The sequence below is a fragment of the Aptenodytes patagonicus genome, chromosome 23, assembly GCF_965638725.1.
Source record: "Aptenodytes patagonicus chromosome 23, bAptPat1.pri.cur, whole genome shotgun sequence".
In the NCBI taxonomy this organism is placed as follows: Eukaryota; Metazoa; Chordata; class Aves; order Sphenisciformes; family Spheniscidae; genus Aptenodytes; species Aptenodytes patagonicus.
Genome location: NC_134971.1, coordinates 3590905 through 3604381, shown reverse-complemented (window position 1 = coordinate 3604381; position 13477 = coordinate 3590905). Strand labels below are relative to the sequence as shown.

Sequence of the window (13477 nt, the reverse complement as noted above, 5' to 3'; positions counted from 1 at the left end):
CCAAAAAAACCCCAAAACCCACCCCAAGCCCTCAGCAAGACATACTTTCAGGTACTAAAACTTACTGGCCCTATAATCAGCAGTACCTGTGGCTAACTCAAATGGCAGCCCTTATTCATTCAGTAGTGAATCAGGGGCAGATCTGCCCCACATCTTTGAAACACTTCTGGGTTTGCATTTTTTCTTTTTGATCCAGAGAAGAGTTACAAAAGTGCTGCAGGTCCAAGTATTTTTATCACTTTACAAAGGAGACAATGATGAAAGCCAACAAAGTCAAGAAAAAATTAAACCTATCTTTCTCCTCTCCCAGTCTAATCTTGCATGTCAACAAAGGAGACCCCTAATGGGAGAGGGGAAAAAGAAAGTTTGCCCATCTCAAGTGCCTGGCTATTTAGTGCATGGAAAATTCTTGTTACACATGTGGTGACATGAGCAGTTCCCATGCAATCGTTGAATACAGATAGTTCCAGCCACCAGTCATCCTAACACCTTCATAAGTAGCTCTTCACATGGCAGTTTGATTGCCAGCAGGGAGTGCAGAGTCCAGTCCAGTGAAGTAACGATACACTTGCACATAGGCACACCCTCTCCCCTCAGACCTGACTTTTGGTTCAGGAGCAGTGGCAGGCAGGGTGTACTATATGCAGAGGGCTAGAACTGTCACTACCCAATTAAAATAGAACAAAAAAGGCAGATTAAAAAATTAAAATGTGCTTTTGATACACGGAATGAAGTCAAATAAATACATTGATTTTTTTTTTTAAATGTCTAAATACATTTTTATATCCTACACCCAAAGCTCTGTACATTTGGTTTGGTTTTTCTGTTCTGAAAAATGAATTTCTGGTAGCAAGGAGAGGAGCAGAATAGAACAGACTCCCTCACTGACAAGATAGTGCAGATGCCCCACAGGAAAAGCACCCCATGCCCACTTTGCTAGAGTATGGTTTACGTTTGGATGGTCCAAACCCTGTCGTCTCAGAGTCCACAAGGAAGACAGCGGGTGCTGTGTCCTGATACTCTTCATCCAATCTTCAGCCACTCCTGAAAACATGACTAGCTTTTGTCTGAAGGAGGAGGGGAAAAAAAAAAAAAAAAAAAAAAAAAGAGTGGTGAGAGAGAGGGGGGGTATAATGAGAGATGAATGTCTAACATTTCTGAACACTAGTACTAGCAGAGAAAGCGTGTTATGCGAGAGACAGCACACCCATTTAACCCTAAGACCTTTGTTAGTAATTCCAGCAATTACATCTCTAGGATGCCTAAGGCCAATTTAAAAGGACCCATGGCAACCACTTAACACAGCATCAGAGACACCCCAGAGAAAAGAAAGACAGACTGTAATTATTTTACACATTCAAAAATCTTCCTTTGGGACTTTACATCAATCTAGCCTTCTTTGAAAGAGAAGTTGTACATCCTGAGATGTAGGTGTTTGGCAGGTAGGGGTGAGACAGCTTGAAAACAACCTTTTCAGAGGAAGGAACAAGCTCCTCTGCACATGTGAGTCTCAATGGATTCAACTGACCTTTCATGGAATCAGCATGGTCTCAGCCCTGTGAGAGCTGCTGAAGTAGGTGAAACCTTTTGTGTGTGTGTGTGAAACATTAATAATTGACTTTGTCCTCTTTGTTTAATGTCTGAAGCCAGCATGGTATATGCTACCAATTACAGACAGTCTGGTTGCATACCTGAGTGCTCTCCCGTGGAGGCTGATCCAGCCAGCCCTTGGCGTCGGAGAATGGTGTAGTCTTCCTCAACCTCCTAAAAACCAAACAAAAAAACCCCAAAACTCAAGTGGCTCTTTATTTACCAAGTGAACAAAGAGGGCTTCAAATGGGAAAAGACAAGTTTCACTGCATGTGAGCGGACTGGAATCATCCATGTTGCTACAGTGACCCACAATGGATCTCAACTCCTTTATCAGCATCCTTATCAAGCCTTCCATTTGCATGCAATATTCCACTTTCTTTTCAGATTTCAGCTAAATTAAAGGCTGGCTACTGATTTAACATGTTAGTAAGTCTCATACATCAAGATGCTATAAACCTTCTACAGCAATGACTATTATGTATAGAGAATCCCCACCACATACAAAAAATCATTTTGAATATAGTGACGCTAAAAACCTCGTTATTGGTCTACTGCAACTTAGCACCTTCATTTGACTTTAACAGCAGCATGCAACAGATTTGGTAAGTCTTTTTATGTCAGGAATTCATATTTCTTAGGTCAGTGGGCCCTTCGAAACTCCATTGTTGCAGACTTGCATCAGTTTTGTCCTATCCCTCAGGAATCTCTCCAAATTCAAATCAAAGCAATATACATACCCGCTAGCTCTACCGGAACTATTTGCTTCTCGTAACCCACAACTTAATGCAAGCAAAACAGCATTAAGTTTCTGCTTCAAAAAGCTTCCAGAGATAAGAACCAAAGACAAAAAAAGGCATGGCTGCCTTTCTTCCCCCTCAAAATTATTTTCAAGCTCTTTTCTAAAATAAAACCAAAGGAATATGAAAACCCCGATACTGCAAGTAGAAACACAGTATACCTTTAACTTTTCAAGGTCATCCTCTATCTTCTGAATATACTGCATCATCTGCACACGTGACTCTATAGAGAAGTGAGGGCTTGCTACGAATGAGCAGGACTCTTCCACTCCCCCCCAGCGTGAGGCCATCATCTCCTCAGCAAACGGGGAGCTTCCTCCATCCGACTGGGTGTCCCGTGGGGAAAGTGGCTGCTGCCGTGCAGAGTCCAAAGAGGTGCGGCCACCTGCAGTGCACTGGAGAACTAGAGACGATACCTCCTCATCCGTGGAGCTCTCCTGCACTGTTCCATATCCATCAAGGATCAAATAATTTCCTGTTAAGAGAACAGCTTTTTACTAACACCTTCAGCTAAATAATCACCAAGAACCACTGAACTGTAGACAGTTTAAGCAGACTTTAAGAAAGATAAGTGGTGAGAGGCCCATCTCCCGAGACATTTTAAAATGAATAAGAAAAAGCATTTATGAACGCTACACAGAACAGTGATTATATCAAACCAGACTAGTTTGGTTCTGAATTGGGCTTCAGAGATCATGCCTGGTTTTTGGACTGCAGTTTGAGAATTACATGATTAGATGAGCTAATCGCCTATCTTCTTGTTTTTCCAGAATCTGTGTTTCTATTATAGCGTCTGAAAATCCTGCATTTACACTAATGGTACCCGACAAATCAGACTGCTAGATTTCTAACCTCCACTAACTAGCTACGGTCCTGAGGATGCTTTTAGATGGGTTAGCCTTAAAATTTAACTTGCTGATGATACGTTAAAAGATAAAGCAATTATAGATAGAAATGCTTTCACAACCTGCACCTAGCAATAGGATTATATTAAATAATTTCTCTACAGTATTACAGCAAAGCTAGCATGTGTAGTCAGAATTGACTAAAACCAGGTCAATCTAATTTTGATGTCCCTGTGCAGTTAAGAAAGTAAACACAGCGTAAGAGGTGACAAATAAATTAGATGCTTCAAGTTGTTGGCGCAGTTTTAATAATTTAAAACATCTCAGTAATTCAGGGAAAGAAAAATGATTTTCAATATGTAGTTGGAAGGCAGCATTCAGACAGTCACAAATTGGCTTATTCACATTGATAGAATCCATTTTGTAAATAAAAGCATATTTATGGGTAAGAGATTTCAAGACTAATAGTCATATAGAATCTACCTACTGGTAGCTACTTCTACTACAACATGCACATGAGATAAACCTCAACTTGTGTACTGTGGAGTGTCACCATGTCGGCTGATCAAAATCACAGGACTTTCCAAACACAAAGCGTGCAAAGTCCCATGAAAGTGCTCACAGCTGCTGTCTTAGAGCTAATTTTCTGCCGAGTTAACAGCTCTACAACCTTCTTGAAGGCTAGAATAGATACACTTTGAGATGCTGCTCAGGTAACTGCCAAATATAGCATATGTAGTAATAATAATAGAAATAACAAAAATAATAAGCTTTTAAGAGCTTCAGACTGGGGGTGAGGTCACAGGAGACAATTAACAGTGCAAAGCTAAACTGTAAGTTTCTTTTCTGAAGCTTGATCAGGAGAAGCCAACACAGTATCTACAAAATAGCATGAGTCACGGGAGCTCTGTGCGTACAGACTAAGGAAGTGCTTTGCCTTCAGGGAAAACGTTTTCCCTACAGGTCCCAACAGTCAGTTAAGCGATAAAGTGGTCCAGTGGCAATCGCAATCAAGAGCTTGCATTGTGCCCATGCCTCTGTAATTACAGTCTGTCACAGTGTATTAACCCCACAGTATTTCAGCTGCTTCTTTCACAAAATAGAGAATTCATCAGGTACATGTTTGCACAGCCCTTTTCAGGGCTAAAATAACTTCAAGGACTGAGAGTTAACTTTAAATGTCCTATACCATGTAAGCATGAGAGGAAAACATACTGTGATTTTCTTCAGTATCTTCTATTTAAAACTGAACTCAAGTCTCCAATACCGAATCTGGACAGACTATCGTGCAATGAGTGAATAAAATATGCTCACCTGAGATCCGTATTTGCACATCCTCCTCCTCCTTCCTTTCCATTAGTTCACTTTCAGATGGATTTTCATCACTGTGAGCTTCTCGAGCATCAAAAAAATGCTCCCCGCTTTCATCAGTACCCACCCCTTCCAGCTCTGTGGTTGAGATCTCCAGACTCATACTCATGCGGTCTATTGCTAAGTTACTACTTGATCTGGGGTCTCTCACTATCAGCTGCATGGCATCCCCTGAAGCTGGTGATTCAGCTGAAGTCCGGAGGCCATAACTAGCTGTGGACTCATTAGTTCCGGTTCTCGGAAGCATTCTGTCTGTTCCATGCTGGTGAAATTTGTTATTGTCAGAGTGCTGTAGTCCAGGCTCACTTCCACTCTCCGTTTGGGCTTCTTGAGAAACGGTCCTAAACCTGGGAAAGCGCTGCCGGTCTTCAAGGGTCCCCTTCTCAGAAAAGCCAAGCTGCTGTACCAACAATTGTTTCAGCAAGCCCACTGCAAGTAGAGATAATGTTCACAAGGCTTCACAGACCATAACCTCTCTAACAGTGATTAAACTAGACATAAAGGCCATCCTTTCAAGATGGTGTATCTCATAGCAGCCAGCCCTCTCATTGCTCTTGGTAGGAAAAACAGGGATAAAAATAAATATGTAAGGTCTTAAGTCTTACTCCACATTTTGCCTTACAAGCAAGAGCAAACACGTCAGTACAAGTTCCATCTTGCTTAGGAAAAAACAGAGAAATCATCTAGTGAAATTATCCAGCAAGCGAGCTGGAGTGCAGGTGAATGCCTGGGTTTTACCCATGCCCTCAAATGAACTAAAAACTATGGCCGTAATAGGGGATTCCCACCTGAGAAACAGGCATATTGAGAATATTCCACTCAACTTTGAAATGACAGATCAAAAAAATTGAAGATACATTTTCCCTAAAATTTCATGCAAATTTATGCTTGTTTGAACTTCAACCCACATTCCTTTAGCTCTCAAATTATCCCAACCAAACACTTCATAATAAGGACACATTGTTCAAAACAAAAATATGATACTGTCAAGAGCATAAGAACACTGTTCATTCTCACCATATAATGCTCCTATAACACCCAAGATAAGCTATGATTTCATACAACAGAACAGTCACTCATCTAAGTGGAAGGCTCTTGTCAAAATGTGAGCGATCCACTTCTGCTGTTAGAGGGATGCTCTTTTAAGTCTGAATAGTCGTGAGATGCTGGGCCACTAACACTATCTTTACACACCCCGCAGACTAAGATTATCTTATCACTGGTCTCTGAAAACAAGTAGCAAGAACATTTGTACAGCATTCAGAATTAGAAAAGGACTTTGAATCCTGTAAGAAGGAGAAGTATAAATGGATCAAAAGATCCAATATAAACTATTAGATTGCAGAGAACTGACATTACTTGTACAGAGAGACGGAAGAGGGAATTCGGGCCAAGGATATGTACGCTCTGCATTTTGGTAAAAGCAAATGACCCACAGAGAAGCAATAAAGACTATTCCCTCCAAGTACAACTAAGGGACTTCGTGTCCCTTTCAGAGTTGCCAAGAAGAGATATATGGATTAATGAATTCATCCAAATTTTAGGAAGTTATATTTAGGAATTGCACCTCTAGATCTGATCAAGTAGGTTGCATAGCCCTGCATTCTTCCTCTGAAAGGAGGTAGACCGCAGACAAAATGATTAAAAATCTTCTATAAACAATTTTACGGAATAATCTGTCCATCAGGAAAATTTCCTCTCAACACACACAGGTGTTGAACTAATTATATGCCACCACCTCCCAAGCCCTCAGAAAACCTGAACCTAGACTTTGTCAAGCTCACATGTATCCAATCTTGTTTGCAGGATTTTACAAAAAAATATGCAAAATCATATTCTGCAACTCATGCAACCTCTCCTATTCTGCTCTAGTGCTATGAAAGTAAGTCCACAGGCTAACTGCATTGCCTTTTAAAAAACTGCTGACTAGCAATGGCACTGTACAGCACTGCACAAAGTTCTGCAATATAATTTTGTCATCAAAGCACTTCATGGACAGTAAGTAACAATTCATTACCACCATCATTTTATACACAGGAAAACCACAGAAAAACAATGAGATGCCTAAAGCCAAGGAAAGGGCCAGTATATGAATTCAGAACTTAGAATTCCTTGCTGGCGGATCCATTTTGTTTTGCTATGCTGTGATCTACAGCACAGAGAGAATTGATAGTTAATAGAAATGGGCTTTAGATTTTATTTTAGCTCATTGATTTAGACGGTTGACGTAACAATTTCCATCTCCAAATCACATCCCACCAGACACTGCCCACAGATACTTACAGTTCCTTAACGCATCCAATGCCCACTGCCCTTCTGATACCGAAGGTAAACTGGTGGTTGTGTGCTCATAGCACGCAGAAGAATCTTTAAGTGTCAGGTCTGCCTGCTGCACTTTATCAAACTGTCTTTCTGACACAAGAAGACTTTCTACCTTGGACTTTTCAGACATGATGGGCGAAGAAGACTGAGCATTCAGTATTAAAGGAGATTCGAGGCCCAAATCTTTATCTAGTAAACAGAAAACAGACATTCAGGTTAAACAACTATGTCAAATATGATGATAAACTACAGAAAATTTTGCTTCAAACAGAAATCTCTGAAAACGCTAAAAAATACAGTTCTTGAGCATGGGCTTGGTAAAAGGCCAGTTCTTTCCAGGGGAAAAAAGAATCTTTCCCATTAATTTATAAAACAGATGGAAATAGTAAGAGGTACATTTCCAAGAGGTTCAGTATCACTTCTCTACATGACTTGTAAAGAAATCATTCCTTTCCAGAAAAGTGTCAAAGCTACCACAAGGAATATGGCTTGGCACATTTGCACTCCATGTAGCAAATCTACCAATACCATTTACCTGGACCACTGTTTTACCTGGACTTTGTAGACTACTGGCAGGAATGTCATGCTGCTCTTTGAGCTTCTGCTGCTCCTCTTCTTCACGCTCTTCTCTGCAGGAAGGAAAGAATGAACACATTCTTTTAGTCACGTATGTCTGAATTGCTACATGAGAATCCGTGCTTTGGCTGGCAATCTTTGAGCAGAAGAAGGGGTACTGGAAAAAGAAAAACCAGCCCTTCTAACTCCAGCTACTTTTACTTACTCGCCAGGTCCTGACTGTGGTAATGGAATCACTCTTCTGGTACTCCCCATTTTTACAGTCCCTGCCATCTGAGCTATAAGGTCCTGCCATCTGCAGTAGAAACACCAAATAAAAACATGCAAGATGTAAAGCATAATGAATACTTCTCTATTTAACACCTCTTAAATCCAGCTAATATTATTACTGCTTTTCTTATCAGAAATATCTTTCTTTTCTGTTTTTTTTTATTTCGTTACATTCAGTTCCTCAGTAATACCTTGCAGCCGCAAGTGAAGCACCACAGCATAACACTCACCTCACCAGGATACTCTTCAGCAGAAGGAAATGAATGACAGGACCTTAGCAGGAATTGTCAGGTGAGGCAGTTATTTTATATATAAATATATATGAAAACATTAAGTAACATTTCACGTATAACTGAAGAGTTTCATATATTACATGCTAGAACAGTTGCTATGTATCATACAAGTAAGTCTATGCCCTGCTTATACCTTAGAGAAAAGCATTTCTACCGAAGAGGGAAAAAAGCGTTTAGCTAGGGAATCAAATTCATGCATTGGGGTGCTTATGATGCTAGTATCAAAGTCTGCAAGGCTAACTGGTTCTGCTTGAAGATGCAGGATTATTTCAGTTACTTATCTGGCAGTCAGTCACATAAGACCAGAATTGCAAGGGTAAAGAAAAGCATTTTTGAGGTCAGAAAAGGGGTTGGAGTGAGCCAGACAGCAACCACCACCAACAAAAGCATTGAGTGTATGTATGGGGTGGTTTTTTTAATACATATGTGTGTGTATATATACATATACACATACACACACGCTCACTAACGTATGTGTATACACCCTCCCCCTTCTTTTTATAAGTTGGGAGAGACTATCCTTGGATACTTCCTACATAAGCCAACATAGCTATGTTTTCAGCTAAGCTTAGAGAAGGGACTCAGGTAATTCATGGACACCTGCACAATTACTACAGGCAAGCAGATGTAAAAGATCTCTCAGGTACAACAAATCAAGCAGCAGATGGAGCTGAACCGATTACTTACACATTCTTTTCCGAAACAGTCTGTGCCACCAGTTCATAAATATGGGCGCCGTTTTCTGACATGGAGATGACGAAGAAAGCTTTGTTATCTGAAGCAACACAGGGAGGGAAGAATTTAACTAGATGCCTTGTCCCACATAGCTTTCTGAAAATTCCTAAAACTGGGCATAACCCCAACCAGAAGCAATGAAAGGAGAGTTCATGAGATAACCCTCCAATGCTATAATATACAAACATCGATTTTTCCCTATCCAGGAAATTTGTCTATTAGTCCTGAAAGGAAGAGCCATTACCACCCAAAACATTTTGAAACAGATTTATTTCTCCTCTTTCCCCTCCTAATAACTTCTAGAGTACCTTTCATCTAATACAATCAGAGTACTTTAATTTAGAAGTCTATTTAAAACTCAAGCCATGCCTATTACTGATGCAAAGAAGTTAAACAGCTCATACATACAAAGCAAGACGTTGGACAACCAAGAATTAAGCCTACGCATTTTTCCATGTTCTACTCTGGAATTCTAGACAAAAACATCTACCCTCAACTGATCTAATCTTCATTTTTTGCTTCCTCTTTTGCTTTCTCAGTTGGTTACACTGACCTGTTGCCACCTGACGAACCAGAACGGTGTTCAATTTGATGATAGGACTGAAGGTGTGTTTACTATCAGCTGTCGATGCCAAGATTTTACTGTGACACTTCAGTACCAGTTTATCATCTTGTTTCTGCAACAGCACCAGAATGTCCTCCAGAAGCAGAGTATAGAGATCTGCACAGAGTGCAAAAGAACCCAGAATGAGTTAAAGATTCATAGTTTTCTATCACACCCCTGCAGAAAGAAAAAAGCTGCACTTTTGATTACTCACGCAGAGGCAGTAATCAGTGCTATGCCATTCTAGGCAAAGCTTGCAAATCTTCCTCATCAAAACTACAGCAGAAAGCTACAGATAGAATTGGATCATCTCATGACTGACTGCTGTTCCCTGCATGGCCTTAATGATACTCCAGCACATTCCAGAATTGACAAGAATAATTTAATCAGCTCTGAGAAACACACAGGCATTATTATAGGTGGCAGTAAGAATCATAATGGGAAACTGCAGAAATGCTTTCTCTTTCTCTCCTTCTCAGCAAACACATACAAACCCAACTTTAAGTCAGTTGATGGAACAGGACTCACCGATAGTTTTGTCACGATTAACCTTCCAAATTAGGGGTCCTTCATGAAGCATTTTTCTCTTTGTTAAATCCAAGTTCTGTCACCAGGGGAAAGAAAAAAAGTAGCACTATGAAATTTCTGTGGAAGCAAGTAACAGTAAAGCATAGGAGTGTCAGAGGGAAGGCTAGAACAGGCACTCCGGTTTGGACACATGCAGCTAAACCTGGTCTGGAAAAAGAAACGTGGAGCAGGTTTACAAGCAGTATGCTTGTAAACCAAAATCTTGAGACAGGTGTTTGTTATCCAGTACGCTTGTAGAACGAAAATCTTGTGAGAGTGTTTATTATCACTCTTCCTCATTCCCTGCTCTTCTGCAGATGCTGGGGTCTCAAGGTAGAGAATTTTCCTACTAAGTCAAGCTACTAAGGCATTAGGATGTCGTCTGATTTCTAGGAGGAGTTTTTCCAATATCCCATATAAAGTTTGCAGTTCTAGTATTACAACTGGTTAATGCTTCAGCACTCGATTTGCAAGTCAAGTGTGCCTACAAATGATATACTGATATACAAATTATTCCACTGATCTGATGGGCTTTATAATGTCAATGGATTCTTCAGTCATTTCAGTGCTTGTGACATTTAGATCAGCAGGCAAGTAGAAGTGACAATTTTCACAAGTCATTCCTTCCAAGTCACAGAGTCTACAATCAATGACAGCAAGATTTCATAACTGCCAGTAAGTTCTTCATTTCCTAACTAAATGCTTGCAAGTTTATTTATGGAAGGATACATGACACAGTTTTATAGAGGAGCCTTCATATAAAAATTTCTTTGGATACACACTAACTGTGGAGAAGACAGGGGAGTGATAAATAAACAACAGAGAATCTATACAAGACACAGGAATAGACAGTGGCAAAAATTAAGAACTGGGGATAAAGTACCAATTCATGAGGAAAACGTGCAGAAGCGAAGGGAGAAGAGTCCTTGTATAGAAGCTACCTATTTGGAACACGTGTGAAAGAAAAAAGGAAAAGATTTGTTTCAAGTTGCAAGTGCCTACGGGTGCTCATCATTCACTTGATAGATGAGAATTTCATAAAGTTAGTCCTGCTCCAAGGAAGTTGATAGCTTCACTAACGTAACTGCAAGAATTTACAGGGCCCTGAAACACAGTACTTTTAGCACTGGACTTAGACTTTATTTGGCTATACCTGTGGATCTCCTGTACAAATCAGCCTGTGTACAAGCTCTTCTTCTAAAGCCAACTGCATTGCTACACCTCATGGCTCTCTGAGGCCTCCCCAGTTCCAACAGCACACCTAAGACGTGATCATGTGAGATATATATCCATAATAAGATTTATCGTCCACCAGCTCTCTCTTATGTAATGCAGAAGTGCATTAGCTTGCAGACCATTAAGATTTGTTTCACAGAACTTACAAGCTTCATCAACACTTCTATGTGCAGAACCAAGTTGTTACATCCACAGAGATCTTCAGGAAGGTAGCAAAACTCAAATTTCTGAGACTAATGGTTTTAATTTTTGTATAGAAATATTTATCTCCAAAGACTATTTGATTGTACATCAGAAGACACTAGTAGAAAGAGCCACAAACTGAACAACAGGGTTGCAATCACGATTTACATAGAGATTGCTCCAATGTTGTCACTCACCCTGAACTCATCCATCATGGGATCCTCAGACTGCTTCAAGTAGGACAGGTCGAGACGACGCTGATAATCTTCCAAATGCTGCAGAAAATGCAATGAAGATGGTCACTTTGATAAGCGAAACTCACTAGCGTCAGAGTGCAGGCAGTCATGAATACTTCCACACGTTCCTAAATGCCTGGGATTCCGCCTCTTACAGGAATACTTATGCCGCAAAACATCTTTAAGCACAATATAAAGTCACTAGTACAGAAACTCCAGGTGTCTTAAACAGCTTGCTGCCCTTCAACTCTCTTCTCCCCAACCCTTGATGCTCACTCCGTTCACCTCCTACCTGCTTGTTCTCAGACTCTTTGACAGCCTGGTTCACGTGGTTAAGGATCTGACGACAATGATCTGCTGCTTTCTTCACTTTCTCTTTCTCTTCACACAGCTCTGCAAGAGAAAAAGGAAATGTAATAATGGTTTCCAATAAAGGTTGAAAAAGTCAGAAATCTAGTGCAGTTTGCTGACCTCAAATTTGAGAAAGAGAGCTTAAATCCTCAGAATAGCCTATCAACAAAAGCACTGCATTTCAAAGGTGAAATGACAAACGTAGATTTGTGACAGGACAGAATTCATTCCGCCCTGCACAAGACACCGGCCTCTGATGATCACCGTACGCAGCACAGCACTTGTTACTCTCCCTTTTTTGAGGGGCTTGTGACAACTATTCACTCCACAAACATCAACCTGAGAAGTATTCTGAGAAATCTAAAAAGTTTAATAAGGCTCCATCGTGGTACAAAGAGGGTCTCGGGGTAGATATTTAAGATCACACACAGCCAGCTTGCCAAAGTCACAGGATTCAGCAACTGCCTAATGGCTACTGCATTTCTCTCAATCCTTTTTATTTATTTATTTTGGAAGAGAGAGAAACAGACAAAGAAACATAACTCAAAATATCCCAAAAATGTGTTACATAGTAACTTTTTCCATCCAGCCAGCCTGTATTTATTTTAACAGCTTAGGAAAAGAAGTATCTCTGGCTACATTCATGCAGCCTGATTATAAAAACCAGTCTTTTATCACAACAAGAGATATCTTTCCAGCCAATGTCACTTGATCATATGCAGATAGACACAGGTGAACCCCATCAATTCTCACTACCACAAGCCACATGAAAAATTTAGTTAAGAGGCAAATAAGTACATCAAGGATAATGGAGTATCACAAGCTTTCCTAATTATGATTAGAGTCAACTTGTAAATGCAGTGTATTTTTTATGAGTAATGAAATTACACTGCAGCAGGTATCTGCTAGTAAACCTGAAAAAGCACTTCACGGAATTATTAATCATATTTTTGCCTGTTATGCTGGAAATACCTTTCAGTGTAACACATCCTAGCTAAACTCCACCCTCTGCAAGAACATGAAAACGTTCTGTAGTGCTTTAGAGATTCAACAGATGAGGAAGGTTAAGATTATGTTAGTGTCTATTGTGTAGGGAAGTATTTCTTTCCAATTTCAATCTCTTTCAAATTCTTAGTTGACGTTATATTGATAACATCCAATATTTTTATATGAAACTTGTTTTATATCAAACTTTAGGGGTGTAGGTCAGATTGCATTCTGTGAATGCACATTTTTCCCAGATATTGGGAATTTTGAACAAATAGTACTCAGGATTGATTAAAAAAAACCCCAAGAAAAACCCTACCCTTGGTTGAGAACAAGAAAACCTTGACTTTAAAAAAAAAAAAAAAAAAAAATCAATTTGTTCTGTATTATCTGCTTTTTGTTCTCTTCTTAAAGCAAGATGTTGATTTGCCATAAGCCTTAATACTACATGATTTTTGTTCAGATTCAATAATATTTTCCTTTTTTTCTTCCTTGCTCGGAAGCATGCCCT

General features: G+C 39.9%; 1 protein-coding gene across 3 annotated transcripts in view; it reads right to left on the bottom strand.

The window, feature by feature from the left end:
* Positions 1 to 214: 214 nt before the first annotated feature.
* Positions 215 to 13477, bottom strand: part of ARHGEF12 (Rho guanine nucleotide exchange factor 12) — a 77609-nt gene continuing 64346 nt past the window's right edge. For all 3 annotated transcript variants that reach the window (XM_076358662.1, XM_076358663.1, XM_076358664.1), the window contains 12 exons: positions 11921 to 12021; positions 11590 to 11667; positions 9935 to 10010; positions 9356 to 9523; positions 8755 to 8842; positions 7710 to 7799; positions 7481 to 7557; positions 6890 to 7117; positions 4550 to 5035; positions 2552 to 2865; positions 1692 to 1764; positions 215 to 1067 (listed from right to left, as the gene is read on the bottom strand). In XM_076358662.1, the coding sequence (XP_076214777.1) occupies positions 1057 to 1067; positions 1692 to 1764; positions 2552 to 2865; positions 4550 to 5035; positions 6890 to 7117; positions 7481 to 7557; positions 7710 to 7799; positions 8755 to 8842; positions 9356 to 9523; positions 9935 to 10010; positions 11590 to 11667; positions 11921 to 12021 (1790 nt within the window). In that variant the 3' untranslated portion in view covers positions 215 to 1056. The remainder of the gene's footprint in view (positions 1068 to 1691; positions 1765 to 2551; positions 2866 to 4549; positions 5036 to 6889; positions 7118 to 7480; positions 7558 to 7709; positions 7800 to 8754; positions 8843 to 9355; positions 9524 to 9934; positions 10011 to 11589; positions 11668 to 11920; positions 12022 to 13477) is intronic.